Raw genomic sequence first — 27477 nt, forward strand, 5'->3', positions numbered from 1 at the left:
TTTGTTATATTACACATATAACATTAGACCCATAAAACTGTTCAACTGCAGAAAAAAAGGTATAATTAAACTTCACTTAATTATTAGTTTTTAAATTAATTAATTAAATATGCACCCTAGCTCTGTACCAGAGTTTGAAACAGGTCCTCAGGACATGCGCAGTGCCTTGAAGTGGGAGGGGGCATAGAAATACATTAAACTAATAGAAAGGAAATTACTATGACACCTTTAATAATATGGGCGGGCATCGAGACCAGGAGGCTGAATATAATTTGCCAGGTACGATGTGGCCACACAATAATTATTTTATTTTAGACTTTCACTGTGTATTTTCAATTAAACGGGTTTTGAAGTTTTTGAGTGCTCTGAGTCAGGTATAAATTATTGTATCCACCTCTGTTAAAGTAACACGAGGTGCGGTTTTGTTCACATGGTATCTGTTACTTTTCTCAGCGCTGGTAAGCCTGGACTAATCAGAGTCGATTGTGATTACCTTAAAATAATGTTGAAATTCATTTTATGGTAAGAGTTGTGATAGATTTTTCACATTTATATGTCAGATACTAATCTATCAAATAAATACATTTAAAAGATTACAGGTTTTAAAGGATAAACTTCTCTAACAACACAAAACACATCGTTGGATGTGAATGCGACTCAATGGCGGATTGTGTTTTTGAGCGCTCGAGCGCCCCCTGGAGGAAGAAAGATTTATGTCTCGTTAGTAAACAGCTGAAGGTGGGGCGAATCGGGAGCTTCGCTGTGAATATGCAAAGCCACCAGCCGTCCGTGACGCTCTTCATGTGCTCGTTTCGGGTAGTTTACGATTTTTGTATCCATCAGTCTCAATGCAAATAAGCAGCCGGAGCGAGTGTGTTGATGTGTGACTGTCTGCGGGAAACTGCAGCGCGCGCTTCAGTGTGTTACATGATAGTAGATGCTGAAATAAACCTGCTGCGTAAATCTACACCGAGACACGCTGCATTGTGTCATATGGAGAAAACCAGAGGAGTTCTGCCACGGAAAGGTAAAGTTTTACATGCATAATATTGCACGCACTGTTCACGAGTTTTAACCCACATAAATGTGTTTTTATCCTTTATTTCATATAACCATACATATGGTCTGCTGTCCCTGTCTAGAATTGCATGTTGAATAATGTTCAGACATGAGGAGCCCCATCAAATGCGTTACATTGCTGACACTGCAGTCCTGCATGAAATATCTGAATATTCGGAATATTTTATTTGTGTAATGCAATGTAAAGCACTCGTAGGTGTGTTACGCCCTATAATTAAATTAATATATAAACATGTCTATTACTGTGTTTTCGTTTTTGACAATTCCTGAAGACTTGGATTTTTAAATATCTGGTTACTATGTTTCCTAGCTGGTTGGAGCAGGTTGTGTGTTTGTAGACTCACACAAACGTGTTGTTTGGGGGATGGGATATGTTTACACTGGCTTCTGTTAATTCAGATTTAACACAATCGGGATTGAGAAGGCCTGAGTGAAGTGATATGTGAGAAAATGTATCATATTATTTACTCACTGCCTATCTTTCACTAATAGTTTATTACTGTTTATATATTTGACGCCTTTCTGTTTTAAATGGGAAAATGAATTCAATTTTGGGTAATTGAAGAAAAAAATATTTAATGATATAAATATTTATAGTGAGATTTTTTTACGTTACATTTTTAAAACATTATTTTCATGACAATTAAGCACATTTCTTCCCAGAGTTACAATACTTTAACACAAGGAAATCTTGTTCTCATTGCAATAATACAGTAATAAAATGATCTTTAATTAAATTAGGTAAAACAAACACTACCATAATGTATGAATTAGTTTTTTTTTTATATATATATATAATTTTAGTACTATTTAATACTTTACATGTTACATGCACTAATGCATTTTTTTTTTTTTTTTTTTTGCATTAATGCGATTTTCACAATAAATAATTTTTTAAGGGTTCTAAAATAGGCTTAAGTTTCTCTGATCAGAATAAAATATCGTTATTTTTTTCTGTTGATTTTGGGGCTAAAAATGACCCAGCACGTTCTTGACAGGTTTTGTGAGGTTCACTTAGATAATGGATTGTTGGTTTTGGTTTACGGCTGTTATAACAGCTGTTTAAATGGTCTTTCCTGCTAAAGTAACCGTTTACAAGCTAGGCTTTGCCAGACACAACACTAATGAAGTTAAGTTAAAATGTTAAAAGTTAAAAACCAGTTAAAATGGCTAATTTGTTTATTGCACACTGGTTTCGGATGAGTCTGGTGGTGTCTGTATTTTACAAATATCCTTGTTTTAAATTTGTCTTTTAATATGTGTCCTTACAGGTATCCAGTATCAGTCGTAGCCACATCCTAAAGCCGATGCATTGAAGACCACCCTGATCAAAGGCAGATTCTGTAGTCTTGTATGAATGTGAGAGGATGCATAAGACTGTCGAAGGGTCTGATCAAAGCGTGCATTGACCCGAGACGCCGGTCAACATCAGGTATCCATGAGGACCGAGATGGAAGCGGTCGCTCGTAGCGGTATACCTTACACACTATGGGTGTGGCGGGTTTCTGCGTAGAGAATAAACTCTTGTGCTCGCGTTCGGCCTCTCAGTCCTGTCCCGCTGTGTTCTGCCATTCAAGCATGGGGCACATTGTGGATATAGCTTTGCGAAGGATGTGGCTCTTCGGTGCTCTGCTGGTTCTGTCCCTGTTCACAGGCAGCCTGGGCATCCACATGGATTCGGTGGGCAGTCACAGCATGTTCACCTGCGAGTCGATCGGCCTCCGAATGTGCCAGGATCTTCCCTACAACACCACCTTCATGCCCAACCTCCTCAACCACTACGACCAGCAGACCGCCGCTCTGGCGATGGAGGTAACCGTGCTTTTCCTTCTGTCTTACACTGCTGGCAGGTGGCAGGAAAACTAGGTTGCCATGGAGCTGCTTGTCGTGGAAGCTAGTGTTTTGTGGTTGGTGCTTTGATGAGCTTGAATAATTTAGACTGACGGTGGCTCTTGACAAGTGAAATAAGCTTTATTATATATTTGTTTTTAAATGTGAGAGCTGAAGGATTGTAGGTGCTATTTTAGGGGTTTGTGCATGTTATTTTAATCATCAAGTTGTAACATGCTGTTAAGGTGCTTTTCTTGTAACCACAACTTGATCTTGTTGTGTAATCTATATCAGTGTTTTCCATCTGATTTTGATCTCTAAAATAAGTTGTTGAAAAGGTTTTGAGATGCATTATGTCCCTTTTCCATAACATTATATATAAGTTATGATCTATATATTATAATATATAAGTTTTAATCTACATTTTATTTTTAATCTATATTATAGTATTTAAAAAATATATTTTATATTAATATTGTTTATAAAATATATTTTTTTATATTTAACTTATTTTTTTTTATAACCTACCAAATTGGTTAATGAACAAAATTCTTGTTTTGAACAGTTATAATGGTATTTAATGTTAAATACATACTCAATTTTTCATGTAATGTAGAATATGCTTGCTCGGGACTTTCTCATAGTTTTAATGCCTGCCACGGCCATTTTGATGAATCATATCCATATGAGATGCAGTGAGATCATTTTTGCCCTGAGGTTTTTGTGTGTGTAATGGATCTGTTATTCATCAAGAAAATAAACTTAGGTACTGATGTGTCTGTCATAAAGGAAAGTAGATATAATGTCCTTTTAATAAAAAGACAAAAATAATTATATTTAATTATTTAAACCACAAAAAAGAAAGAAAATTCTTGTGGTTTATTTTGAACATTTATTCAACGAACCTGCTGCAGCACACCTGAATCTGTACCAGTTTCAATAAATAAATAAATAAATATATATATATATATATATATATATATATATATATATATATATATTTGTTGTTTATTTATTTATTTAGTTTTTTTTTATTAAATTAATTTAAAATAATCACAGCATTTGAAATACATTTTGACTTAAAGGGGAAAATATATTAATATGAAATTTAAATAATATTATATAATGTATATCTAAAAATGTTAACAACACATATCATTAAGTTTTAATAAATATAAATAATAAAATGGTTATTTAAAGAATATAATTCTAAAAAGAATTAAGGTCATTGTACACTGAGTCTGAAATTTTCCCACATTAAATATTAAATACGACCTCACGTTGTGTCAGTTACGTTTACACACGGCCTCCGAAACTTTCGTCTGTCATAAAAAAATTCAGATCAGGTTCAATTTTCTGCGTTTTCACATCCGTAGCATGCATTTTGATAGGACAGGATGACGAATATGAAAAAACGAAAAAACGCACATAAGTGTCTGAATAAATAAGCTTTTCATTGATGTATGGTTTGTTATGATAGGAAAATATTTGGCCGAGATACAGCTATTTGAAAATCTGGAATCTGAGGGTGCAAAAAAATCTAAATATTGAGAAAATCACCTTTAAAGTTGTTCAAATTAAGTTCTTAGCAATGCATATTACTAATCAAAAATTAAGTTTTAATCTATTTACAGTAGGAAATTTACAAAATATCTTTCTGGAACATGATCTTTATATAATATTCTAATGCTTTTTGGCATAAAAGAAAAACTGATCATTTTGACCCATACAATGTATTTTTGGCTATTGCTACAAATATACCCCAGCGACTTAAGACTGCTTTTGTGCTCCAGGGTCACATATAGATATCAGATGTATAACTTATTAACTGTATTAATATATAGGCCTATTATTTGTTTGTGTAATAGCCATCTGTTGTAGAAATATCTAGAGAGAATGTCAAACAGCTCCATAAATCTTGTGAAACGCCTCTGTGGCGTCTCAGGAATGGCATGTTTGTTGAATGCCGCTTTATTCCATGTGTTGAAGGAAAGGAACTAATGGTGCCATCTTATGTTTTTCCTGGCTCTAACGGCCTCATAATCTGCTGAGAGCTGTAATGGCTGGATTGATTTGAGGCGTGGTGTAATGCGCTTTCTCCCATTGTTTCAGTCAATTAAACACGATGAAGAGCATAAGCATCCATCTGTGATCTGAAATCACAACAGAGTAGCCTGCTGTAGGTCTCATGGGTCACGTGACCCGGCCGGTTCATCTGTCAGGGGTGCACAGTATCTCCTCTGGGTATGTATTACATCACCCCGAGATGCCCTGCTGGTGAACCAGAGCAGAGACCGTAAAAACAACCCTTACCCCCCATACTGCCTCTGTGATGAGCTAGGGTTATCTGATACACTGCTCTGTTGTATGACTTAAAATAGAGGTAAGAAAGTGTTTTTAACTATATGCATGTATTTTGTGTAAATGTTTAATTGTTCCAACATTACTGAAATTATTTTAACTTGCACATTTACAGAATTACTTATTATTAATTTGAATAATATTAATATTATACATTCTTTTGACTAAAAAAGGGGAAATATTGTAATATATAAATAAAATATTTATTTATTTTTACTGTAAATTTGTAATGTTTTGTTATTATTCCAGCTTTACTGAAATTATTTTAACTTTGAAGAGTTATGCCATCAAACAACATCAGTATTTGTTCCTCACTTTATTTGTTAACTTTTCAAGTATTACAAAACAATTATATATTTTGAAAATACAGTTTAATGTTTCCAATATTTTTTTTAATAATAACGCATTTTTCCCCCAAAATGGTTTAACACTTCTTTACAGATTTTTTTTATATCACGCTAATTATATTAATAAATTATATATTAAATGAATAAAAAATAATCGCATCATACAGTAAGTTGAATATTCACAGCATTGTAGAGATATTGCATATTGTTTCTTTTGACTGAAAAAATATTAATGTAAAAATATGAACATATAGTAAAATGTGTATTTAAATATTTTAAGTACAAATAAATTAAGGAATAATTATTTTAAGAATGTAATAATAAAATAAACAATTATAAATACTCCAGCTGCTCCTATGACTTCAAATAGAGGCAGCAAAATATTTTAACCACTTTTTTTGGTGTAAATGTTTAATATGGTTGCTATTGTTCCAGTATTACTAAAAGTATGTTTTATAGACATACACCTACATCAGTATTGTTCCCAATCATTTTAATAATATTATATTATTTTATTTTTTCCCCTAGATTTCTATACAGATTCATATGCGGTCTGTTGATTTTACAAATGCGATGTGATTCAGAATTTTTAAAAACAAATTGGTTTGAAAGAATGATTTGTTCGCAGATCGGACGTCACTAGTGTGTGACTGTTGCATAAGTTTCTTTTCCTCTTCATGAGCTCAGATCAGATGGGATTATATGGAAATCTGGTGTGTATGTTGACTAAAGTTTACTCTGTTGTGAATATGGCAGGCGATTAGTTCTGTCCATAAATATAGGTTAGCCATGTATTATGTGCTTATGTTGAATTGGATTCAGAGCAATCCAATTGGATTCGTGAATCAAATCCAAGCAGAAAGATAAGCTTTTCACAATAAAAGCTAACGTTCAGTTTGAACATTATAGAAGTTTGATTAATATCTCAGTTAATTTTTTTGTGTAAATAATTATTTTTATATTTTCATAGAAAATTATTAGGATTTTTTTTGGATGTGACATTATTTCCATTCTGATAAGCAATTTCCTTTCTGATTCCGAATTTTTATTGCTGTAAATAAAATCTTGTTAATACAGTAAAACCATGCTGATACAATGTATTTATTTTTATTAAAAATGCATTAAATTCACTGGGCGTCCCGTGTTCAAGTACTAGCTCGTGGACCTTTCCCAATCCCATCCCCCTCTCTCTCCCACTGCGCTTCCTGTCTCACTACTATCCTATCAATAAAAAGGCAAAAACGCCAAAAATTAACTATAACAAATACTTCCATAAAGTATGCATACTATAAAATTTAAATAATGTCATTATTTTTTCCCCACATTGCAGTACTGATAATTTGGGAAACGTGAAAATAAAAATCACAGTGCAATTTTATTTTTGGATAAAACAAAATATTTTGAATCATACTTTGATTTTGGGGTGAAATATAGCTCGTTCATGTTCTAGACCGATTTCGTGGGATGTAGGCAGTTTCTGAAAAGATTAATACGCTTGTGAATTAATTTAATCTGTTAACCCTTAGTTCAACCGTTTAAGATTTCAACAGCACCAACCATTGAGTAATTACAAATGAACCAGAATATGATGTGACTGTGGGTTTCCTTGATGTTGAAACCAAAAGCACTCACCCTTCCCGCCCTGCGCTGATTACAGATCTCCAGGGGAATTTACTGTCGGTTGGTTTTGGGATCCAAACGCCCGCGTTGTGATGCTGTAAGTGGGAGGAGTCTGGGTGATAATGACAGACCTGTGTGAGAGGTCATCAGTCATTGGCTAAAATGAAAGACTGAGGCTGTTTAAAATGGAACACTTGGATAATGATTAATGCATGCGGCACATCATGCTGTAAAATGCCTAAAAATACAGATGATTTGCATACTACACACATATACTGATGAAAAAAACTTGCTATTACAAAAAGCCACAGGAATATTAGAATACTGCTTAATGCACATTATATTCTGTCTATTAATTTTTTTTTAAAGAATACACAGAATTTTTTTTTATATATATATTATATAAAAAATATTATATTTGTGTTGTTTTCCAGTACACACAACCATAATATTCTTCAACAGTCAATATACATTAACATTGAGAGACAGTGGCCATTAAGTCATACTAAAGTGTGAAAAACTTCTTTGTGAAAAGTCTGCAAAAAATGTTTATGCTTAGAAAAAGAAAAATATCTGCCCGTTGAACTTATTTTCCCTTAAAATTAAGTTGTTTTTTTTCTGACCCCAGTGGCTCACTTAATTATGATCTTTTGTTTCAAGAAATCCAGACTTAACTTTGTCTCTCGCTTTTTAAGTAAATATGTCTTGATTTAAGAATGTTTAGATATTTGTGCTGGAAAACAAGACCAAAATAAATATTAAATAATGTTTTAATATCCAAATGGTCACATGACCTCAGCACTTTTCACGTTTTGATCAAAGAATGATTAAACAAAGAGACTTTTATTACTTCACGTTTCATTTGTTACATTGGATAATACAAAACTATTTTAAATCATATTTTAAAGGTGGAGAATGCTTTTAGAAAACAGGACTTAATAAGGTCGCTTAAAGTTATTTTCTTAATAATCCTATTTACACTGGAAAACAAGACAAAAATACTATAATATGTAATATTCAGATTGTTTTATGCTACATTGTCACATGTCTTTGCTTGTGTAATCAGCAAGTTTAATTCAAAATTGCATTGCATTGCATTGTGGGATAAAGTTTAATGTGATGTAAAAGGTCACTTGTGTAATCCAGGCATAAAGGAAATTTGTCACACGACATGCATACTGCAGAAATACCACAATTAAAAAGCAGAAAAACGTGAATCTGAGATAGAAAGTAAGTGCTATTTTTATGCCGGCATGTATGCTGATGAAAGATAATGCATAGAAAATACAAAGAACTCCTTGACGGGTACGTTTCCAGCATCTCACGTCACTAGCGTTGGGTTTTTAAGACGGCGAGTCAAATTAAAAATAGTTCAGCTCGTCTGCATTCAGCACCAGTCTTGCTGTTTTTGAACACAAGAATGCGTCCTGTGTGAGAACGGCCCCTAATTCTGTACGTTTTTGTGTGCATTCAGATTGAATTAATTGTAATGGTGTGTCGTTTTTCTGTAAGACTCCCTGTAGTTTCTACAGAACTGCTCTTTTTTGAGATGGACTCAAATCTCTCTTTCACTCTCTTCAATTCTCTCCATCTTCCTTAACTGGGTAGAGGCGGTGTCACCGTGGTAACAAACCGTAATTGTAAGGCCTCAAAAGGACAAGCTTTAGTGTTCCCAGGAGGCGGTCCCTCGCGCTGACCTCTGACCCCTGAGGATGAAGAGTTGTCAAAAGCCCTCCACTTCAGATGAGCCTGTTCCCGCATCAGAGTTACCATGGTACGCCTGTTAAAAATGTCAGGAAAGAGCGCTGAGACGAGTGAAACCTTGGAAAGACGGTGCCAGGACGAGAAGTGATCTTGATTCAGGGCTGGTTGAATGACAGGACAGAAGGAGTGTGGGAGCGGGCTGTCCTTTCTTTCTTCTGTTTTTCTTCCAGAGCTCAGATGAAGGAAATAACTCCCCGTTTGGCCAATTTTCCCCATTCAAGGCCCTTAAGTCTTTCACGCCTGTGTGAAAGTGAAGGGCCGCCCAGAGCCAATTGGTGACTGCAGAAGGAGTTTATCTTTGTTGTTGTTCTAGGAGAGACAGGATGTGTTTTATTCTCCGTGTGCCCCTGCACGCCACAATTTATTCAGCCGTTCAGAGCGGCCAGCGTGTTGTCGTGTCACTCACATGGACGATTCACTTCTCGTTTTGTGTCCTCATTTATAAGCACTCAATCAGTGTCTCTTTACATTTGTGAGCGCAAAAGTACTGGAATGTTTTACAGCATTTTGAATGCATAAGTGTTGCATATTCTGCTCTTCTATTGAGCTTTATATTCATCAAAGAATTCTGAAAAAAATGTTGTTTTTTTGAACATTGATAATAATAAGAAATGTTTCTTGAGCAGCAAATCAGCATTTTATGATTTCTGAAGGATCATGTGACACTGAAGACTGTAATGATGCTGAAAATTCAGCTTTGTGTCAAAGAAATAAATTACAATTTCAAATATATTAAGATAGAAAACCGTTATTTTAAATGGTAATATTTCATAATGTTACTGTTTTTAATGTATTTTGGTCAAATATATGCAGCCTTGCTGAACATAAAAAAAATTAAATAATCACAGCAATATTTTAGTGTCTGTGGTTTTACTCGTTTTAATATGAGTAAAAATTAAGTATGCATTTTTTCCTATAAAATAGTACAATGTTAATATTTTTACAGTTCGTATACTTAATATTGCAGTGTTTTTCCTTTTTCTTACTATAGAATAATTTAAAAAATATGTAATCTTTTTGAGGAAATTGTATATGATTTAAAAGTAAATTTGTAAATTTTCTGAAGAAATTTGAGCAGGTTTCTACCTGAGCATTCTGGCAAGTTTTGCAGAGGTGTTGCTGTGGTATTTTACATGGTTTTAAGCATGTTTCTATGTGGTTGCTAAGATATTCTGGGTGGTTGCTAGGTGATTCCTTTCTGATTCAAGTCCAAAGAGTCGTATCTGTGATGTTCTGGTCTCTATATATGGCTTCGGTGTAAATCTGTGTTTTTTCGACAGTCTTATCATTTTAAATAAACTCCGATTTCTTCAGCTGACAGTAATGTTGTAGTGTAGTTTCATTTATATACCAGCAGCTCCGAGTGATTAATACAGCTCAACTTCTCTGCGACATTTCAATCTGTTTGTTTAAACCCCAAGATTTGTATTTGCTGCCAGAAACACTGGGTCTTCTGCAGGGATGTGGAGCTGCAGACAGACTGATGGTGGGTCACTGCTGATGGGAAACGTCCTGATAGTATCTGACAGTGTTCTGGGCCGGAGGGAGGAATCTGTTACGTAAGGACTCTACAGCTCTAGCAGTTCAGACTATCTAGTGCACAGCAGTTTGTCAGAGCTTGTTAACTTGAGACTTGAGCTACCAACGACAAACAGCGAGAGATGGATGTGTGTTTGAATGGCTTCTCTGTGTCTTCCAATCACATTCACCGTTGACCTGCTTTTATTAATGGAGTTTGCTAAGATAAGCGTCACCATTATAATCACTTATACTCTGGGTTTGTGGTTGGATGATAATTGTGCAAAATAATGTTCTAGATAAAAAATGGCCTAAAAATCCCACAGACTTACATTGAATGAGAAATCTGAGCTTATATTTAGAAGACAACTAAAGCCATTAAACCTAGCTTAACAAACTCTGCAAATCCTATGTAGTTGACTTCTAAAATTAATGGTTCAGGACAGTACTGAATACAAATAACATGAATTTTGTATGATCCCACTTATTTTGGTAAAATAATCAACTTCTGACCATGAATGTGAAATTGAATGAATGTCATTTGCTCTTATGAAATGACTGACAGCTTTGGGAAGCGTGTTGAGGCGAAACACAGTCACTCAGAACTGATTAGAAGCCAGCATGGCACACACACACACACACACACACGGTCCTGTAGGGAAAGGGTGAGCGATTCTTGCATTAGAAAGACTTAAACCCTTTGACTCTCTAATCTTGAGAGAGGGTTTTCTCCACAAACTCTCTCTCTGCAGAAACTGGATTTTCCACTTGCACAAGGTCTTTTTGCTCGGCCGATCCCACCTGCTCTGTGAGCGAAGGGTGGGTGAAGGGGTTTTCCTGTTCGGATCTGATTTCACTCTTCCATGTCCAAATCTGCCAGAAAGCACTGTCAGGCAAGAGTCCAGTCCAGACACCTGCATTACCCTGCAGGCATCCATTATAGGCCTGTTACTGTGGACGTATACTATAGTACTACCATGTTTTTTTGTCATGTATCATGTAAATATGAATGTGGTAGTTATTCAGTAGGCCTACTATTCATTCAGTACTATCAATGTACCATGATAACAACATGTTTTGGGCCAGATATCATGGTAATGTCATATATTCTTTGAATTAGTTCTATGCTGTTTGATTTAAATCATTCAGTTCTTTGGCATGTATTAAGTTTGGCATTATGTGATGTTTTGGACATTTACCGTGGTATGTGCGTGTGGTAATCGTACACCACCATGGTATATGTCAAACTATGAGGGCAATAGCATTTTGTTATGACACATACCATGCCATACCAGGGTATTCCTTGAAGTGCTCATGTAGATATACCATGGTAAAAGAATATGGTAAGCATTCAGTACCTCGCTATATCATAGCACCCTGGCATTATTTTGATACATGTCAAAAAACCATGTTATTTTTTTATTTCTTTTAAATGAGGTATCATGTAAATATGCACATGGTATTCATTCAGTGCTATGTATGTGTGTGTGTATATATATATATATATCAAAGTACCATGGTGTTCCCATGACATTTTAGGTTATATTGTGTGGTAAAAGTGTGGTAATACCATGTTTTGGATCAGGTATCATGATAATGCCATGATATGCAATATGATTTAAATATATAAATATGGTCATTATTAAGTTCTGTGGTAAATGCTGCATGAAAATATTTTGGACATTTACCATGATTTATTAATGTGCCAATCATTCACGATCATCAAATTATGACATCAATAACATTTTTTTTGGACCTGTTCCATTTAATACTACAGTATTTTTTGAAGAACCTTTATGCATCATGTAAACCTATGATGTTGTATGAATATGGCATCCATTTAGTACTATTTGTTTATCAAAGCACCCTGACATTACATGTTTTTTGGACATTTTTTTTAAGTTAATTTTATGTACATTTAAATATGTTAATCATTCAATACTATAATATTCATCAATGCACCATAGTGTTACCATGATGTTTTACATATTTAGCATGATAATACCAAGTTTTCTTTTTGGGCATGTATCATTGTAATGCAGTGGTTTTCTTTGAATTAGTACCATGCAGTATGATTTAAATATAGGAATATAATAATTCAGTTATGTGGCATTTATTCTATTGCCTTGGCATTACCTTGGTGTTTTGGACATATGCCATGGTATATGATTGTGGTAATCATTCAGTGTCATGGTATTGCAATGGTAAGACCTTGATTTTTGGACATATACCATGTTAATACCAAGGTAATTTTTCAAGTACCTCTAAAGCATCATGTAGCCTAAATGTACCATGGTGTATGAAAATGGCTAACATTTAGCACTACTCTGTATTAAAGCACCCCAGCATTATGTTTTTTTAAACATGTATCTTCATATAAAACATGTTTTTTGGACATGCATCAAGGTATTTTTTTGAAAAAGTACTATGGAGTACCATTGAAATGCCATGGTATTGGCAATCGTATGCCAACGCTGTACCATGGTGCTGCCACAAGAAATGTGCTTTTTTCCTCTTCTGCAAAACCCAAAATGGTGCCAGCTCTTGTCCAGATATATGTGCCTCCTTTAGTCCTTTTCTACATAATCCACACTGAAATACAGTAGGTAGACGTCTTAATGTGTTATTTTTCTCACCAAGAAGTTCTCAAGTAGCCCAGGAAGCTGTAAAAGCATGCAGTCTTACTCTGAAAGCTCGAGGCTTTCAAAGGTAACCTCTATTCATCGATTCTTTAAATGAATCACGAGTCTGACAAAAGAAAAACAGGCAGAAACTTAATCCATCCATTGAAGTGTTAGAGGAGTGGCGCTTGGCGACTGAGAGACAAATGTGCTCTTTTGCACCGCTGCCAGAAACCCACCCGCTTCCTCGGGCTTCTCCTCCTACACAGTCTGGGCTCTCTGGCACGGCGGCATGGCATTCACATCAACCCCGCAATGTTTTAATTACCATTACCGTCTTAGACATGGAGATTAGGCTAAATAATATGTATGAATCTCTCTTTCGGGAACGTGTGAGTGGTCTTGATTAATTACACCTTCACGTCTCACTGACAGAAGAACAAAAAGATCCGTTCACAGAAAATGCAACTCTTATGTGCATTAGTCTTGCTTTATTTTTTGCTGGTTATACTTATTCACAGTGTTACATTTTAATTTTTTTTTGGAATAATGACAATACAGTATTTCAAATATTTGACAATACAGTATATTTCAGTCATTCAATAGACAATATAGATACAAATGTGAAACCCCTATCAATATTTTAAACACATAGTAAATATATTCAATTAAATTTGATCTTTAATTGTTCTTTATTTTATTTTACTGTGATATGTAATGTTACAGAAGTATATGTTTCTATTAATTCTAATTAATTTAGTTTATTAATTTTAATATGTGAATTTTTTATAAATATACTTATGTTAAACAAAGCTTGGAAACATTATGGTTTTTAATCAAGTCTCTTATGCTCACCAAGGCTGCATTTATTTGATGAAAAATACTGAAAAATGTGAAATGTTATTACAATTCGAAATGACTATTTTCTATTTGAATATATTTTAAAATGTAAATCATTCCTGTTATGCAAATATGAATTTTTAGCATCATTACTCCACTCATTTGTAACTCAGTGTAGTAAATTTCACAATTACAAAGAATTGAGTCTGTGTATTAATCATCTGAATTAAACAGAATTTTGAAGTTGAAAGACTCGAATCTTATTTTCTCAAATAGTATATTTTGTGAAACTGTAATGCATGTTTACCTGTTTCTAAATAATTTTCACAATTATAATCATTTTGTGTTCATGGCTACACTTTTAGAAAGTATTATATGCATTGTAATATGTGATGACAACTACTGCTGTATCACACTTGATATTTAGAGTTGGTGTCTATGCATTATGTGCTCTTTAAAAGTATCTATGAATATGTAAGCTTTATAATGTATAATAACAGTTGTTGTAGTTATTCTAGAGAAGGCAGTATGAATTTTGCATGAAATAAAGTGCTAGTGCTCAGCCAGTAGCAGGTATGTCACTATGCTACGATAGAGAGCTCTGTATTTCCACACAGTAAAGTAGAGAGAGCTATATGAGTTAATGCACTTATGCAGCATGAGTTGCATATTTCAAAACACTGTCACACAGGGACAGGCATATACTCTGATGAGAGGAGTTTTTTAGGCCGTTCGTGCAGAATGAGCTGTAGATGGGAAGTCAGCGATGTGAAGGGGCCTGTGATTTGTTCAGTGTGCCCTGCAGCACTTGTGTGGTGATGGAGACCTATGAGAGGCTGTTAGAGGAGGAATCGTCTCTGAGAGTGGGGTCAGCGGTGTCGACACCCTCCGGGAAAGAGATGGATAGATGGAGAACGAGAGCTATCCGGGTGCTCTTCCCGCCGGGAAGTTTGCGGCCATCGATTTTAAGTGCACATGCTTGAAGACGCACGCTATGCGAGTGTTTACAACATACGCGTGTTAACTCACATATGGCTGTGTGCTGAAATATTGAGAGCGATTGTGCCTGTTAAAAGCATGTGAGTAAGTGGGGTTGAATACGCTTCAGTGAAGTTCTTCCTGGTGGGACACACAGATGCCAGCAGCAGAAAAAACGGTAGAAAAAAATCTTACAGTAGTTTTGTATTACAGTAAGTGTATATATCACTAAATAGTTTTTAGTAACACTTTACAATAAGGTCTCGTTTGTTAACTTTAAAGCATTAGTTAATGTTAATAGAAATACAATTGTTCACGTTATAGTGGTGTGCGATATATATCGTCTGCGATAATATCGTAATTTTTATTCTAACGATGTGCGATGTGATATTATCGAGTATTTTGCAAAAACCATTCAGAACACCCTACAGAATGCACGCATAAATTAAGTGAAGTCTAGATTAGTGTGCCAAAAATGACCATGATTACAAATGTAGCTAATATTGATTTTTTTTTTTTTATGATTCGGTTCAATCACAATGACGCCACCTACTGGCGGTTTTAATTTCACAGCTAAAGTTTCTTTTTATTATTTGAATAATTTCGAATAACATTATTCAACGTTTTATGTTTAATATATCAAAACATTATTTCTGCATTTGTAATTGCAGGTTAATCATTCATGTCCTGCATTAAACAGTGTGTAAATGCATCTAAATTCCACTTCAGATGCAGCTTCTGTGTATCCTCTGCATTTCAAAGATTAATGTCATTGATACTAATTTAATTTGCTTGGTAACAGCCCAAATACCATTTAGAAAAATGGCTTTATAAAGGTAAAAATGCCCATTAAAAGGTTAAAATAAATGTAAACTTATTGGAAAGATTACTTTCTATCAGAGTGAACTGATCATTTAAATTTAAATTAAATTAAATTTAAATTTTTTAAAATTTTAACATTTTTAAATAGTATTGTTTATTATTAGTGTATTTTTTACTATATTATATTATATTATATTAAACAAATTGATAATGATATTATATATATATATATATATATATATGTATGTGTGTGTGTGTGTGTACTGAATTTATAAACTGTTTTATTAAATTACCAAAGATTATTAAATACTTCAGAAATATTGATCATTGTTAGCTCATGTTAACTAATGTAGTTATTAAAAAAATTAAGCCTTAGTGTGCATAAGTACCACAATTTTTGGTATAAATATAACCCAGAAACATTCGATATATTAATTAATCTTTGGTAATATACGAGGTAATACTTTGACATGGTATCATTGGTCATTAACTTGGTTTTTGCATTTTTTGAGCACTAGTAAAACCATGTTTTTTGGACATGTACCATGCTATTATGACACAACATTGCTTGGCAAAGCTATTGTTACATTGTGTCTCCATTATAATGAATGAAGCTGTCAACTCTGGAACAGTCTGAGAGACTTTGGAAAGTAGGCTATTGTTTCTACATCAAATCTGATTTTTTTTAAAGCACTGTGGGATAAACGACATAGAAGAATCTTTAATGCTCGGCACATTTCTGCCTCCACACAGTATATACGATATACAACCCAGTCATTTTAATCCAGCTTTCTTCATTTTAAAGTAGTTCATCGTTTCCCAAATGTCTCTGGCTTGATGGATGTTCAGCCCTCTTTTCCTCTTCAGAAGGCATCAACCCTCAGGATTGTCTGTCTAAATTTGGCAGCGCTCTTCTTTTTTTTTTTTTTGTTAGTGTACGTTCTTTAGGGTCTTTAATTCATGCTCACTAAATAAAAGGCTGTGATCTCCATTCTGGATTCAGAGTAAGCCTGCAAACCGGCATTTCACGCTCTGACGGAGAAGATTCATGGCGTTCTAGTGGCGTCTCTATCTGCTTAACAGATCCAGAGATAGTAGTCTACTGTGTTGTGTTTCAGAGACGGTCTGAGCTGCCGTTTGTAGTTACACCCTTGTCATTCACATGCTTTACAGAATTACTTGCTACCTTTGTGGGTGATTTATGAAAAAAAGGTGAGTTTTGACATTTTTAAAGCAGGGATTTTCAATGAGTTTTCAGAGAGTTTGAAAAAAAATTTCATTATACATACATGCATATATATTTAGTCATTTAGCAGACGCTTTGATCCAAAGCGGTTTACAAATGGGGACAATAGAAGCAATCAAAACCAACAAAAGAGCAACAACATGCAAGTGCTATGACAAGTCTCGGTTAGCTTTTTTTTTCTTTTTTTTTTTTAGAAAACGAGTAGATAGAATATAGAAAAAAGAAACCTAGTGTTAGTTTTTCAGAGAAGAATAAATATGCAATTGATAGAGGTTTTTTTTTTTAAATAAAAAGAAGACAGATAGATAAAATAGAATTAGAATAGAGAGTGCTAGAGTTAGAGGGTCAAATAAAGATGGAAGAGATTTGTTTTTAGCCGTTTCTTGAAGATGGCTAAGGATTCAGCTGCTGGGATTATTGAAGTAGAAATACAGGTGTCAGATGCCGAAAGCTCCGTCATTACTCCATCATTCCGTTTTTACTTTCTGCTTATAGTGAATTAACTGAGATTAAGATGTTCACCCGCATAAATCTTGCGCAAAGTTTGCACGTGTGCTTGTGTGATATCCATTGGCTCGCCTTCATGGTTTAAAACAGAAATATTTCCAACATTGTGACGTAACCAATTACCCCGCCCCCCGTATTGAAAACGTACCGAACCGTGACACCACTGTGTCCTATCGAACCGAACCGTGAATTTTGCGATATATATATATATATATATATATATATATATATATATATATATATATATATATATATATACCAAAGTATGTAATTTTCTTCTTAAAACAATAAAATAAAATGCTCTTAAGAAAATGTAAGAATTCTTTAAATATTGCACTTTTAAAAAAAAAAAAAAACAGGATAGAATTTGACAATTGATCTGCTTTCTGAAATGCAGCTCTTTTTTAATGCAGTACAAAGCTTATTGGGCTATAAGCTGCATTTCAGAAAGCAGATAAAAAAAATTTGTCTCACACAAAGCTATTTGTAATATAGTGCACAAGTTGTATGGACTACTTTTATGGTTCTGTTTTTTATGCTTAATTAATCTACAAACTGTTCTTCCGCTGTAGAAAGAAAGCCATTTGAGTTTGCAACAACATTAATGTTTATAAATAGATATATTTGTATTGTATTGTATGTTGTGTTGTGTTTCCTTCAGCATGCAGTACATGTGCCGCCGTAAGGCGTCCTGTCGCAATACGACTGCACTATCGTATCAGATCCACATAAATAATGAAGACGGCTGGTGTAATTCAGTTCCTCTGTTGTACCCGAGCCCGATTCCCATAAGACGACCCTGTTATCTCCCTCTGAGTGTAACCGTAGAGCAGGGAGTGATGGGGAGGACACTCAAAATCAATAAAACGTCCAGTTTGGCATCAACGAGGGGCAAAACATGTCAAGGGCCATTTAAATTCTGTTCGTACAGCTCAATTACTGAAGTGCATGGGGTTTCCATACGGGAGGCCAATAGTAGCTGCTCTTGTTTCTTTTGATGTTGCTTTAATTCACTCGCTCCAGAGGCAGGGTAAATATTTCATAACCTTCCTCAAATATTGATAAAGCTTTTATTCATGGCTCATTTGCATCAAGCGAATTTTGAGAAAGATATTTTGGAACTTTTTTTAAGACGTTCTGGAGCTCCTCGTTGGTTTTCTCAGCAGTGCGTTGGTGTATTTTTCTTGGTGGGAAAACCGTAATTCATGCAAATGATCTGTAAATATTGTCCTACTTGGGGATTAAGCTCACTGGAGCAATCCGGCGAGGAATGAAGCGCAATGCTGCGGTGTGTCAATCTCCCAGTTCTTTCCAAAAAACACGGCGGTCACAAAGGGCCAGACCCCAGCAGGAAGTGCATATGTATTGGCTAACCCCAGGTGGAGGCTCATTGTCTGTTCCTTCAAAGATTTGAATTTAAATGCCTGGCTCTGCAGCTGCTCTCTTTCCCAGCATGCACTGGGCCCCTTTAGGGCACAAAAGCGTCCTTGGAGCTGCCAAACTGGCCTGTAATCCTGCTGAAGGGGCATCAGGTTACTGTACCCAGACAACTTCCTGCCTGTCTTTTTGCACCTTGAGATTCTGGGAGGCATGGAAATCTTCTGAAGGGAGAAGTTAAGAAATTTCTCAAGTGAAAATTATAAGACGTTTGTAAAAATGTTCAAAAAAGTGCAATATTTAAAGAATTCTTAAATTTTCTTAAGAGCATCTTATTTTATTGTTTTAAGAAGAAAATTACATACTTTGTTTTTATCAGGGGCTGGACTTATGAAAATCTTCTGAGGAAAGAAATCAAGAAATTTTATAAGATTAATAAAAAATAAATGTCTTTAATCTCCAGATTGTTTGGGGAAGTTTGTAAGAATGTTCACAAGTGAAATTATTAAAAAATAGATTTATCTTAAGAAATTATTTCATTTTAAGAACAGTTTTCATAAAGGAAATAAGTTTGTTAGAAAGTGTAACTGTTAAATTCTTAAGAAGTTTTCAAATATTTTCTTAGGACCATTTATTTCTTAAGACGAAAATGACAAAACGCACTTGTAAAAGACCATTTTTCCCTACCAGATTACTGTCATAAGCATAATAAGCATGCACAATATTTTTATTCCATCTGGCTTAATGAGAGTATTTTTTAAAGAGTCTTTCTAAAGGCATTTAAGACCAATTTTAGGTTATCCTAACTTGAAAATATTACGATGATTTTAAAAGAACATTCTTCAAATTTTTTGTCTTTAGAACTTTCTTAAGAAAATAGATAAGAACGTTCTTTGGAAGTGTTTTTGGGAATACAAAATATTCTTAACTGTATTCTTCATTTAAAATAACAAGACAATAGCAGTTATGAAGACAAATGTGATTCTGGCTTAATTTTGGATATAGATTGATTCTTAAAGTCAACTTGAAATGTTCGCAATCCATTTAATAATGAAATGTGACATATTTCCAGATAGCACTTAAACTGAATGTGACTTGATTTATCCATCGGGAAATGATTGAATGGTGAAAAGTGTTCATATGTTGAAAATATAAGGACTTGATGACATCATCTCAAAAAAAGTAGTGTCAAAAGCAGAGCAAGTTGTATTTTGATTCCACTTTGTTCAAAGAATAGCTGACATTGGATTACATTTCTAAGAGGTTTTCTTGCACTTCTACCTTGTGTGTAATCTAAACTCTTGCCAGGCAGGTCCAGCGGAGTTCATTTTTCTCCCAAACTGCTGCCAGAGCCAAGCTGTGTGTTTTTACGCGATCTCTCATAAACTCTCTGGGCGCTTGGCATGAGTTAACTCTCTGCTCTCCCTCCCCTCCAGCCCTTCCACCCCATGGTGAACCTGCAGTGCTCTCCAGACCTCAGGCCGTTCCTGTGTGCCCTGTATGCCCCCGTGTGTATGGAGTATGGACGGGTGTCTCTGCCGTGCCGGAGCCTGTGCACACATGCCAAGAGAGACTGCCAGAAGCTCATGGACATGTTTGGAGTCTCCTGGCCGGAGGAGATGGAGTGCAACAGGTACTCATTCAGGAGTTTTGGAAATTGAAGGTAGTTTTTGAGAGAAGGAACAAAGTGTACATTTTCCAGTGTGTCAGATGTAATTGCCACATAATTGCACAATTATGTTCACAGTTCAAACCAGGTTGAAATAAGTCTGCTCCATATTTCAGTTTAATGTTTGCCGTCAGCAGTCAAACACACTGTGGTAATATGTTAATTTGAAATACTTTCAAAACAGTAGTTGTCAATAGTTGAGTCAAATAAAATGTGTAACAATAAATTCTGTGTAACATTTCTTGTCATTTGTGTATAATATGCACCTGATGGCCGTTTCAATCTCTTTACATACTAGTAAGTAATCAAGAAAGAGTCTGTCATGAAACTAATCATTTGCTTGGCCCCGCCCTCTTTAGTTACTGTTGCTAATGCTGGCTGTTGGTAATTTTCCTACAAGTACTCCCTATGCTACTGGCAAACATGGAGAGAGAAGTCAATTTGGGTGAATAATTGAATAAAATCTGGATTAAACATGCTTTTGTATTGCTCTATTATCCGAAGTGGCGCGTCATCATCTAAGCTGTCTGCCACACAGCATTTTTAAGTTAATATTTCATTATTCTAGTTGATTTGAATCCCTTTTCTGTAAAAAGATGTATATTGTGTATGAGCAGTGTAAACTGTATATTACATACAATTTATATTACATGCAATAAATAAAATGATCTATAACAAACAATAAAGAATGGAAAAGCAACATCCTAATAGTAATACCCAACCTTCATTTTAAAATTGATCAAATAAATTAATAACATTCTCTGTATTTTTATATTTTATACTGTATTTTATATTTTGCACCAAATTTTCAGCAACTGAAATTATTTGGCTGAAATAGCAAAATAATAAAAAAAAAGAGTGAAAAGACTGAATAAATTGTACTGAACAATGACTTCATCAAATAGCAACCAGCGTAGAGCGAGAGGCGTGCATTCTTTATAATGAAGCAAACATGTCGCAGTGTGGAAGCATTAAAAACTGTCCTAGAAAGATGCAAAAATCACAGACTGTGAGAGACTGTTGTTGCTGGTTACTGTATGATTATTGAAATCACAAAATGCCTAGTCATTCATTTTGTTCGGTTTCAGCTACGGACAATAATTTTTATTTCGGTGCATCCCTAATAAAAACTAAATAAAAAATTTAATAACACTATTAAATGTAATTTTTAGTTACTCTTAAAAATGTAAAATTGTAAATAATATATATATATATATATATACACACACATACACATCATAGACATACACATATATATATACATATACATATACACATACACATATACATATATGAAGAGTTAATTAGCAAAAACGGATAAACGCCACTTTAAAAAAAAATGCCGTGCGTTATTCTCCACATATAGTGCGATTTGAACCCTAAACACATTTTGTCAAAAAAGCCAGTATTGTTGACTCTCAAGGTATCGCGAGTTCACGTTTATCTCCAGAAGCCGACAAGCACCCTTGTTGTTTTTGAACAGAAGCCGATAAGTCCATTCTAGCAAACCAGCGCGCTGTATTCAGGTCAGGTGGCAAGAATACTTTCACTTTGAAAAGACGTGCTAGGAAATTACAAAGATTAAACGAGTGGTTTTTTAAACTCTAAAACATGAAATGTGGCGTTATCTGCTTTTGCTATAAAACATACTTTTAATATGTAAAAGATATACTTTCAGTGAACTTTAAGTTTGTAAATGACCTGTATTTGTTTAAATTATTGCTTAATCAAAACAACCCAACTCCAGTTTGATTGATATTACTTTGAATGCGCAATAAAAAAAAATATGATTTCTGAAAAAAAATAAAAGTTCTCGGTTTTTGCAAATGAACTCTTCATATATATATTATTAATATTATATGTAAATATGTATGTCTTCGTCTCTTTGCTGCAGGTTTCCAGACTGTGATGAGTCTTACCCTCGTGCTGTAGATCTGCTGGTGAACGAGGACCCCACTGACCAGTCGTCCATGTCTGTTCAGCGTGACTATGGCTTCTGGTGCCCCCGTGAGCTGAAGGTGGAGCCCGAGCTCGGCTACACGTTTCTCGGTGTGCGCGACTGCTCCCCACCCTGTCCCAACATGTACTTCCGGCGCGAGGAGCTCATCTTCGCCCGCTACTTCATTGGCGTCGTCTCCATCGTCTGCCTCTCCGCCACACTCTTCACCTTCCTCACCTTCCTCATCGACGTCACACGCTTCCGCTACCCGGAGCGGCCCATCATCTTCTACGCCGTCTGCTACATGATGGTTTCGCTGGTGTTTTTCCTGGGCTTTCTGCTGGAGGATCGTGTGGCGTGTAACGCAGCCAATCCCAGCCAGTACAAAACATCCACAGTGACTCAAGGCTCGCATAACAAGGCCTGCACACTGCTTTTTATGGTGCTGTACTTCTTTACCATGGCGGGCAGTGTGTGGTGGGTCATCCTTACCATCACCTGGTTCTTGGCCGCTGTTCCCAAATGGGGCAGTGAAGCCATCGAGAAGAAGGCGTTGCTCTTCCACGCCAGTGCATGGGGAATACCTGGCATGCTAACCATAACCCTGCTGGCTCTGAATAAAATCGAGGGCGATAACATCAGCGGTGTGTGTTTCGTAGGCCTGTACGACGTTCACACTCTCCGCTGGTTTGTGCTGGCGCCGCTCTGTCTGGACGTCCTGGTGGGAGTGTCGCTGCTGCTGGCCGGGATCATAGCGCTCAACAGGGTCCGAATGGAGATTCCTCTGGAGAAGGAGAATCAGGACAAGCTGGTGAAGTTCATGATCCGGATCGGTGTGTTCTCAGTGCTGTATCTGCTGCCGCTGCTGACTGTGGTGGGCTGTTACCTGTATGAACAGACGTACCGCTCCATTTGGGAGACCACATGGGTGCAGGAGCGCTGCAGAGACTACCACATACCCTGTCCGTTCCAGGTAAATCAACACACAAACATGCTTTAAATATAAATTCTACTTCTGCTTTAAGTCTTATTAATGAATCCCCCCACGTTTGCACAAATCATTTTATTTACAAAATTATTTGCATCATAATATTAGACTGATACAAATAAATTATGTAAAAAAAAATATATTTATTTGATCAAACATTCAGTAAAAATAATAATATTGTTAAATATTATCACTATTTAAAATAACTGTTTTCTATTTTAATATATTTCAAAATATTATTTATTCCTATGACAATGCTGAATTTTCATAGAAAATCATTTATAGAATAGAAATCTTTTATATTATATATTATATATTCACGGTCACTTTTAATCAGCTTAATGCATGCATCCTTGCTGAATAAATTTATTAATTTCTTTAAAAAAACAACAACAACAAAACAAACAAATTTACTGACCCCAAATATATAATGGATATTTTATTGTTCATTCTTATTTCCCATATTTTTGGCTTAAATATTTCTTGGAATTTCTCAGAAAAATACACTTTATTTATGCAAAAAAAAACAACAACAACAACTTACAATTACATACAATAAAGAATGAAAAAAATCCTAATAGTAATACCCAATGATGTGACCCTGTATTTTTAGTCAACTAATATATTCTTAAGTTAATATTTAAACATGACTTAATAAAACGATTGTTTTAGTAACTCTTAGAATGAAAATCCTTTTTCCATACTGTATATGCCTAAATCCAGTTGTAATATTGTAATATTTAAAATGATTGGTTTTAGTTTCATTTTTAATTTATTTAGAAAAAATGATAAAATATTAGTATTAATATAAATATTGGATATTTATCAATCATATCAGCCATAACATGAAAATAATTATTGGCTTATTGATATTGTCAATAATTTTAAGGGAAGAAACGTCATTTTATGTAATATAATATATTGCATGTATTTTTATATTCAAAGTTGTGGCATCAATGTTCTGTCTTTATGATAACATTTCTACTGGAAAGATTAGTCTTTAAGCACTCATATTAATGTTTCTGGCAACTAGGCTTATTAAACCACGTCGTACATATGAAGAAAGGCTTTATAATGCGTACCTCCTACCTTTCACATATTTTTCGCTCCCCTGGACATGCATGTTAATGATTCTTTTGTGTTGTGCAGTGAATGGATGGTGAGATCTGATCCGGCGCGGTGATGCACGAGGCATTTTTATTACAGTGTAACTGTAGCCGCTCAGCCTCTCCCTCCATACAATCATAAACGGATCCGAGCGTCACGTGACGCAGTAATTCTCTCCCCTCCCCTCCGGCGATCATCTCCGTCTTCACCATCGCATGCTCTCTCGCTTCGCCTCGTAAGATGAATGACTACATTCATCTACACATTTAACTGTTGAGTGCCTTTACTTTCTGATATAAGCCCGTTGGCACTATAGCAACAGTACACTATAAGATTTGTTAGGACCAGGTGAGATACCTAAGAAAAAAAAAAAAAAAACATATTCATATATGCTTAAAAAATATTGTATATTGTGCATTGTTTTTTATTAAATTATTTACTATTATAAATTTATAATACAATAATTTTTTTATTTATCTGCTTATTTATGTTTTAAAAATAACTCTAAAATCTATCTGTCTGTCTGTGCATAAACACCAATATATATCACCATGTATTTTTATAAAAATATTAAGATTGCTTTGCAGATACAATGCATGTGTTTTTTCTTGGTGTGTTTCATCATTGGGCTTGTTAAGTCACACTGTGGTGGCTCAGCCCCTGTAGCGCTCTGGAGAACAGTGCCGAGGGGAGATCTGTGATGCTGAGTTCCAGCTGAAGGACGGACCCCCTCCTGCTGTGATTAAAGGTGCTCAGGCCTGTCATTACCTCACAGCACAGAGACTGACTCACAAAAGCCCAGGCCTTTGATTGGCTCTGCATGAGAGACGCGCTGTGTGTGAGTGTGTGAGGTAATGCACCGTCTGATCACACGGCTGTTCTGTGAAAAATAATGCACTTGAAGGATGGAGGATGTGCTTCATTCACCCGCCAGTATCTAATGATGTGAAAACATCCTGGTTTATGCTAAGGAAGTGAATGTGTAGCTTTATTATAATGTTTAGTCGTTCAAAAGTGTGGAATTAAGCAGAAGTAATGCTGCTTTCTAGTTTCAAGTTAATAAGGGATAATTATTTTCACGGTTCATTTGCATAGTCTAAACTCAGCATTTTACCCCAGAAAGCTCTAATTTTATTCAGAAAGCTCAGTGATTTTTCTGATGCAAACCACTACATGATTATTGCCTTGCAAAGGAAACCCTTTATAAACAGCCATTAATACTGTTTAAAAAAATAGAATAAAGATAAATGTGTGTAAAATATTATCTGGATCATTTTAGTTTCTGCTAAGTTGCTGCATATTACGTTTTTAATATTTACTATAAAAATTAAAATGCTTTAACGTTATAAAAATTCATGTTAAAAATTAACTTTATAAAAAATAACACATACTGTGTATGTTTATACACACACACACACACACACACATAATAGCCTTTAAACTTTACACAATTTAGCAGATTGCGCAGTGCATCTTATAAGCAATTTAATATTTCTTTCTTTTACAAATATATATTTTTTTGTATACCTTGAAAGCGATGGAAGTCACTTTGAATAAAAGTTTCTTCCAAATGCACGCATGCCTTAAAACCAGTTAAATACTATCCATATGTTCTTGCAGATTTTATGGCTATTCTTCATCAGTAGTAAACAGTGCATGCAAACTGAATTGTACATTCAGCTTAATTAAGACCAATTTGCTTTGAATTATAGATGTATCCACATTTCCTGCTATGATACTCCACACTCCAAGTACAGTTTTCCTCCTATTTCTGCTCCTCGCCTATGGTTTTATCCTTGTAAATATGATAATCCTGACATGTCTTGAAGGCAGCATACATTAGTATTTTTCTGTGAATATGTATCAGTGTATGTTAATGTGTGCCTGAAAGATGTTAGATCCCATGTCATCTGACGACAACCTGCAGAGATTGTACATATTCTCTTCCTCTCTGTCTGTGTGTGTGTGTGTGTGTGTGTGTCTGTGTGTGTGTGTGTGTGTGTGTGTGGGGGGGGGGGGTGACGTATGCATGAGTGTGTGTGTGTGGGGTGACGTATGCATGAGTGTGTGTGTGTGTGTGTGGGGTGACGTATGCATGAGTGAGTGTGTGTGGGGTGACGTATGCATGAGTGTGTGTGTGTGTGTGTGGGGTGACGTATGCATGAGTGAGTGTGTGTGGGGTGACGTATGCATGAGTGTGTGTGTGTGGGGTGACGTATGCATGAGTGAGTGTGTGTGTGTGGGGTGACGTATGCATGAGTGAGTGTGTGTGGGGTGACGTATGCATGAGTGAGTGTGTGTGTGTGGGGTGACGTATGCATGAGTGAGTGTGTGTGGGGTGACGTATGCATGAGTGTGTGTGTGTGGGGTGACGTATGCATGAGTGAGTGTGTGTGTGTGGGGTGACGTATGCATGAGTGTGTGTGTGTGGGGTGACGTATGCATTAGTGTGTGTGTGTGTGTGTGTGTGTGTGTGGGGTGACGTATGCATGAGTGAGTGTGTGTGTGTGGGGTGACGTATGCATGAGTGTGTGTGTGTGTGTGTGTGTGTGTGGGGTGACATATGCATGTGTGTGTCTGTGTGTGTGTGTGTGTGGTGACGTGATGTATGCATCAGTGCAGCATCAGGTGCGTTGAGCATGGCCGTGTGCAAACTGCGGAGATTTAAGAATGAAGATTAAACAGAAGTGACAACCATATTTATCCATATTTTGTAGGTGGTGTATGGGAATTAGGGTTATCATCATTAAAATAAACATTAACTGAAATAAATATGAAAAACGTAAACTTTTGTTTCCAAGGCAACATTTCTAATTTTTGTTGAAACTGAAGTATTAAAATAACTAAAACTAAAAGCCTGAAA

General features: G+C 35.3%; 1 protein-coding gene across 1 annotated transcript in view; it reads left to right on the forward strand.

The window, feature by feature from the left end:
- Positions 1-745: 745 nt before the first annotated feature.
- The window catches only part of fzd3b (frizzled class receptor 3b), a 34370-nt gene continuing 7638 nt past the window's right edge, over positions 746-27477 (forward strand). Inside the window, exons 1-4 of the mRNA XM_079385996.1 lie at positions 746-1027; positions 2352-2892; positions 20348-20544; positions 22475-23492. Of these exons, the coding sequence (XP_079242122.1) occupies positions 2569-2892; positions 20348-20544; positions 22475-23492 (1539 nt within the window). The 5' untranslated portion in view covers positions 746-1027; positions 2352-2568. The remainder of the gene's footprint in view (positions 1028-2351; positions 2893-20347; positions 20545-22474; positions 23493-27477) is intronic.

The sequence above is a fragment of the Barbus barbus genome, assembly GCF_936440315.1.
Source record: "Barbus barbus genome assembly, chromosome: 30".
Classification (NCBI taxonomy): Eukaryota; Metazoa; Chordata; class Actinopteri; order Cypriniformes; family Cyprinidae; genus Barbus; species Barbus barbus.